We start from the raw sequence: 6,116 nt of genomic DNA, 5'->3' as shown, positions 1-6,116 counted from the left end.
TCACAAATAAATAAATAGATAAGGAAAACCCTATTTACATAAATAAATACAAAATGTTCCATTAGACACTTTCAAAGATAATGTTGGAAATACAAAACCGATCATCTTACCTTAATAAAAATTCGGAAATTTTATTTTGACAAAAACAAATGGTCAATTTGTTATAAGCATATTGGAAGAAGATATTCTATAATATGTATATATCTAAACTGGAATTTTGGATTAAATTATTTTCCGACGGGAAAAAATCATAGAAATTCCAATTGCATTTACATGAAAAAAAGAAAGCTGTATGTACGGATGAGAGAAATAATCGATATTTAAGGTAATTTTCCCTAGAACATCATTTTCCAGTAATTTCTTAAATCATTTTTTTATAACCATTTGAAGTGGCAAGTCGCAGAGATGAATTCTTGTTAATCTTGTTTTTAAAAAAGCATTATACTAATTGCAAATAATTAATTATTCGTGATAACTATGTCTCAACGGTTTTAGAAAGTTTATAGCTGACACGTTTTCCCACTTTTCTTCTATACGCAACTATATATATATATAAATAATATTCAAACTTATACGTTATGTTTGACTTTGTCACCCATGAAACTAATTCAACTAATTTCATAATTCCACCATAATACATAAAGACTGGTATTATCATGATGAATGCTTAGATATTCGGTTCGAAAATGATTCGGTTTGATTCTTTCGGTTTTATAAAAATATGTACCAATCAGTCAGTTCGATTCGGTTTCGTTTTGTATTAAGAAAATTTTAGATATTTTTTTAAAAAAATTTATTTTTCAGATTTTTTTTAAAAATTCGGTTCGATTTAAAAAATTGAATATTTAAAAAAAAAAACACGGTTCGGAAATTTTGGACAATTCGATTCATACCGTATTATTCGGATCATCATCATCATCATCATCATTATCATCATCATCATCATCGTCGGATCCCATAAAGGACCAAGTGAACAAAAAGAATGGAGGCTGTCTGCGTTGTTTCTATTTAACATATAGATTCGATTTAACATATAGTTAAGGTGGTGGAATAACATATATGTGTTGTTTCTAGATATTCTAATGGGAGCTAGGTTATTTAGATTGCATACATGTTTTCACTAAATGTGAAGTGTAAAAGGATTTTAATGTTTTATAAATTACGGTTATATTATATATGATTACTCTTTAGTCCGAGATATGTAACATATGTTAGCATGTTCGAAACTATGGGCTTAGATGTAGACATTTGAATTAGCCCAAGGAATATTCTACGAGCCCAATCAGCTTATGAGCCATCATTATGGTCCACAAATTAACTGGGCCGAGACTAGGCCCATTAATTTGCTTACTATTAAGCCTACTTCGGCCCAATTCGCTACTTCGAGGGCAAAATTTCCCGCCAGAGGACGAAGCGATCCACCTCGGAAGGACTTATCGTTTTCTTTTTAATTGACTAAAATACCCCAAAAGGTAGCCAAAATGCTGAGGTGGCAGGCTAACGTACGAGAGCAAAACAGTAATAAGTAAAATAGAGTAATTAGGAGGAAAAAAGATCCCGAGACACACGCCCTACGAATCTATATGAGAGAGAATGAGCGTGCGTATCGACGCGAGTGCACGAAGGTACGAGCACTTACAGTTAAGTCCGTTAGCCATGGATGGAGCTTGTGGGAGACGACCGGAGACGGTGTCGGCTGCGAGAGAGGTGGAGGAAGTTGGCGCCGCCGTGCCGGGTGGCGGAGGAGACGGCGGGGAAGATCTGGCGACGTTTATCGGGGAGGGGACAAGCGGCGGAGGGAAGGAGAGAGTCAAAGGACCGTGGTCGCCGGAGGAGGACGCGGTGTTGAGTCAGCTCGTGAGTAAGTTCGGGCCGAGGAACTGGAGCCTGATCGCGCGCGGAATTCCTGGTCGGTCTGGCAAGTCTTGTCGTCTCCGTTGGTGTAATCAGCTCGATCCATCGGTGAAACGCAATTCGTTCACCGGTACGTTTGTTGTGTCGCTTTAATAAGTGTTGGATTTGGGTTTTCTCAGTTCGTGATTCGATCGGTACCTGAAGTGTTTTTGTGGTCTTCGTTCTGAATATTGATAGACTTGGGAATCCGAGGGTCCGTATCGATGAATTTAGGGTTTTGGTCGTAGATCCCCCAACAACCTCCCTCCCCAAATAATTAAGGTGAATTTCGATCTTCAAGATACTGACGATGGATTATCCTTTGGGGTTGTTTGTATAATTGTGAAATGTAAATGATTCGATCGAATTGTGTTCTTGCGGACATCGTTTGATGAAAAGCTAAAAAAGGTCATGACTTTGACCTCCTTATATATTCATGTCTATAGGTATTTCTGAGTTCATACCCTGGGGTTTTCCGGATCGCAAAAGATTCATATTTGTTTTAAAACAGAATCCAACTGGACCTTGTTTCTGCTGTGCACTTCTTCTTTTGAATGGAATGTGAATCTTATGTGCTTGCCCTGACGCTAATTGGCATAGCAAACTTGGAATTTGGCCAAACTGTTTTAGCTCAGTGGGAAGTTCTTGTGACCGAATATGCGTCTGAGGGCCACCTGATTGTTCTCAAAATTATTTTCTATTTTCGTTTGGCCTGCCTGTGATGATCCGAAGTACTAAACCAGGCATTCTCTTTGGATTTTGTATATGCAGAGGAGGAGGATCAGAAGATCATCGAAGCACACGCTACCCATGGAAACAAATGGGCAGTGATCGCTAAGCTTCTCCCTGGTAGAACAGATAATGCAATCAAGAACCACTGGAATTCTACTCTTAGGCGTCGGTACATGGATCTTGAAAAGGCTAAGAATGGATCTGGAAACGTGGTTGGAGATTCTAGCTTTGACAAAACAAAAGTCTCGTCAGAAGAAACTTTATCTTCAGGCAGTGGTCATGTTGCTCCACTTGTATGTTCAGAGGGAAGAGAGACAACCTCCATGGAAATGCCCAAGGAACAATGCAGAGAGAGAACAAACGCAGAAAGCATTTCTATGCAGGAAAGCAATGAGCCTTCAACCCTTTTCCGCCCGGTAGCTCGTATGAGTGCTTTCAATGTTTACAATCACATGGCGGGCTGCTCCAAAACTGCATCTTCTGAAATGAATGGACAAGATCAAATGGAAGCATCTAAACAGGAAAATACGGAATTGAGATTGTCTGAAGGAGCTTATAACGAGCATTTTGTGCCTCAGCAATGTGGACATGGATGTTGCAGCAAACCCTTGGATATTCACCCCCCTCGAAACTCGCTGCTGGGTCCTGAATTTGTGGACCAGCTGGAACCGGAAGGCTTCCCGAGCTATGATCTGGTGGCAATAGCAACGGATATAAGCAGGCTGGCATGGCTGAGGAGTGGATTGGAGAATAGCAGCGTGAGGGTAATGGAGGAAGCTGTGAATAGGCTAGCCCCGCAAGGTTCTGGGGGACATCTTGGTCGAGCAGATCATCATCATCACCATTCTCATCATCATCTCATATCGGACAGGGGTAAGAAAATGGCCAATGTTCTGTCCACATAACTCCTTATGGAGAGTTCAAGTTTGGTCTAGGATCTTCAGAAGTTACAGAGAGAGAGAGTTTCATGTTAGAGCGAAATTCATCAAGAAGCATGTTTTTTCTTTTGGTTTTTTGGTGCTCTAACAATACTCTTTGACTATACTTGAGGACATTGTGGGATCTGTATTTTGATAATTTGGATTAATAATATGAAGTAATTAGATATACATATATAAAGAGATTAGGCCTTAAAAGCCTGCACAATACAATTTAGCTGAACCCTAATAAGGCCCATTAATTAAAACTACGTTCGGCCCATTGACAGTGTCCCACTTGTTTGAACGAGCCTTTTTGGAGTCTACGTTCTACTAATTTATCAATTTATGAGTGCAGAAATATGGATTATAGTTAATTTAACGAAATGGAAAAAAAAATAGAATATTTTTATTGGAATGAAGGCAACCAACATGTGTCTTAACATCAAAAAAACGTTATTTTACAGAGAAAATCTTCAACGACAGCAAGAATAATAATATTAGTATCCATATCAGACTCAGAGCTCTGCCTTAACGGGCGTTGGAATTATCTCTCTGCTGAGGAAATTCTTGTACCACTTGGCCGATTCTTTCTCGTGTCGGGTCAAGTTGTTCTTGAAATCGATGTAATAGAGCCCGAACCGGGTTTCGTATCCGTCTTGCCACTCGAAGTTGTCCAACAACGACCATATGAAATATCCCGTCACATTCACTTTGTCGTCGCTGCAATATATAACCATTCACATATTTCGTCAGACTATATATTAATTAATATCCCTTGCATGGATTATTAAGTATATGTATAAATATGACTAACCAAACTGCTTGATGCAAACTCAAGAGATGCCTCTGAAGATAGTATTTCCTATTGTGGTCGGCAAGTGCAACGGTTAGGTTTCCGTCTTGGTCTCCAAGAAGCTCTCCATACCCTGTTATAAAACTCATGGTGAGCGAAATATACATATATATACTGATATACATATATATATATATATTAAAAAAGGGTTTAGTTTTCATGTTTAATTACTGCTGGGTTAAAAAAAATTCTTACCATTTTCGGCGATTATAATTTCTGGATTGTTGTAGTTATCCTTTATGTATTTCAAGATTTTCCTGAGACCTCGGGAGTAGACGGCCATAGCAGCAGTAAAAGGCTGAAATACAGAGCAAAGTTTAAGTAACCTAATCATAATAAAGATCATATATTATTTAACAAAAAATAAAGATCATGTATTAATGGGGGAAAAAAACTCAAATTTATTACAAAAAAAAAACATATCACCTTGCTACCAATGCTATAGTTTTGTGGGTTCTTGGCTGAGACATGAAGAGGGCAAGAATGAAATAAAAAGGTGTTAGTGTCCAAAATACTCACATATCAAGAGATACTAATTAATATTTCATTAAGCATATAATATAGTAATAACAGCAAAGAGTGTGTCTAACTTACGTTCGAAGTCGACAAGTGAATCGGACTGCCAACTTGGTTTTGTTGGATCAGTGATGTACCTATGGTTAGAGAAGTGAGCAGTATAGTAATTGACTCCCACGAAATCGGCAGAGTTTCTCAGTTTCTTCTTCTGTTCCTCCGTGAATACGGGCAATCGATCTCTGACTATATCCTTCATTATCTTCGGATAGTCTCCGTGTGTGGTCGGATCTAGATGCCTATATATATATATACACGGATATATATTACAAATTCTGTCAAGGTCGATTACATGTTATAACCGATGATGAAAATTAACAAGGGGTTTGTGTTACCATACCATCCCATGATGAAAGAGAGGACTCTATCAATAGATGCTCCATCTTGTGCGTCCTCGAGGTCGTGAGGCTCAAACCAAATGGGGCAGTGAGCTATGCCAATCTTCCCACCTTTGCACTGCCACAAAAACAAAATCGGACAATCTCGTAATTAAATTCTAACTTTTTGGATGGTACTAACCAAGAACAAGAACAAAGACTAAAACCAAATTAACAACAAACCCTAATCAGGGTTTTACCTTGTCGCAGCTTCTAAAGGCTTGGACAGCGTCGGCGTGAGCGAGAAGCAAATTGTGACTAACGTTGTAGGCTTCGTGTCCGGACCGCCCTCCGAGGCATTCGTGTTTATCCTGGGCGTAGTCAGAGCAACGTCCAGGCGCTTTCTTTCCAATGTCATAACCGGCACGACTGTACACCCACGGCTCGTTAAATGTCATCCAGTGCTTCACTTTGCCACCGTACTCTTTGAACAAAAACTTTGAATACTCCGTGAAATCTTCCCTGCGAAAAAAACCGAGCATTTATTTACAGAGGACAATGATCAATACTAAACCAAGCTATAATATAAGCCGTCCATGCATGAAGGATAAAAACATCGGCATTTGAAGAAACTTTACACTATGCGTTCGCTCAAGAAACCGCCGTATTCGTCCTCTAAATCTTGGGGAATATCCCAGTGGAAGATGGTCACTAGAGGCGTTATTCCTGATTCATGAAATTAATATATAATTTGTTAGTTACACTAGAGACCAACATGATATAAGCCACAATCAAATATATATATATATATATATATATATACCAAAC

The 6,116-nt window shown here is 38.8% G+C and overlaps 2 protein-coding genes across 2 annotated transcripts in view; one reads left to right on the top strand and one right to left on the bottom strand.

The window, feature by feature from the left end:
- The first annotated feature begins 1,569 nt into the window (after positions 1 to 1,569).
- LOC104827033 (myb-like protein Q) lies at positions 1,570 to 3,734 on the top strand. Its single transcript, XM_010560047.1, has 2 exons — positions 1,570 to 1,984; positions 2,665 to 3,734. Exons 1-2 carry the CDS (start codon positions 1,594 to 1,596, stop codon positions 3,528 to 3,530), a joined length of 1,257 nt encoding a protein of 418 aa, XP_010558349.1. The 5' UTR covers positions 1,570 to 1,593; the 3' UTR covers positions 3,531 to 3,734.
- Positions 3,735 to 3,960: 226 nt separating this feature from the next.
- LOC104827032 (beta-glucosidase 23-like) overlaps positions 3,961 to 6,116 on the bottom strand; it is a 3,521-nt gene continuing 1,365 nt past the window's right edge. The window contains exons 6-13 of the mRNA XM_010560046.2: positions 5,927 to 6,014; positions 5,549 to 5,810; positions 5,312 to 5,427; positions 4,993 to 5,210; positions 4,825 to 4,859; positions 4,594 to 4,696; positions 4,360 to 4,471; positions 3,961 to 4,265 (exon numbers count right to left, since the gene is read on the bottom strand). Coding sequence (XP_010558348.1) covers positions 4,061 to 4,265; positions 4,360 to 4,471; positions 4,594 to 4,696; positions 4,825 to 4,859; positions 4,993 to 5,210; positions 5,312 to 5,427; positions 5,549 to 5,810; positions 5,927 to 6,014 — 1,139 coding nt within the window. The 3' untranslated portion in view covers positions 3,961 to 4,060. The remainder of the gene's footprint in view (positions 4,266 to 4,359; positions 4,472 to 4,593; positions 4,697 to 4,824; positions 4,860 to 4,992; positions 5,211 to 5,311; positions 5,428 to 5,548; positions 5,811 to 5,926; positions 6,015 to 6,116) is intronic.

Source organism: Tarenaya hassleriana, unplaced genomic scaffold, assembly GCF_000463585.1.
Source record: "Tarenaya hassleriana unplaced genomic scaffold, ASM46358v1 Cleome5, whole genome shotgun sequence".
Lineage (NCBI taxonomy): Eukaryota > Viridiplantae > Streptophyta > Magnoliopsida > Brassicales > Cleomaceae > Tarenaya > Tarenaya hassleriana.
This window is presented reverse-complemented; position numbering and strand designations above follow the sequence as displayed.

What these genes read in the sequence shown, in the direction of transcription:
- LOC104827033 (XM_010560047.1), top strand. Translation starts at nt 1,594, where the DNA reads ATGAGCGTGCGTATCGACGCGAGTGCACGAAGGTACGAGCACTTACAG. An exon ending in GAAACGCAATTCGTTCACCG is followed by an intron (nt 1,985 to 2,664) that starts GTACGTTTGTTG and finishes TTGTATATGCAG; the next exon opens with AGGAGGAGGATCAGAAGATC.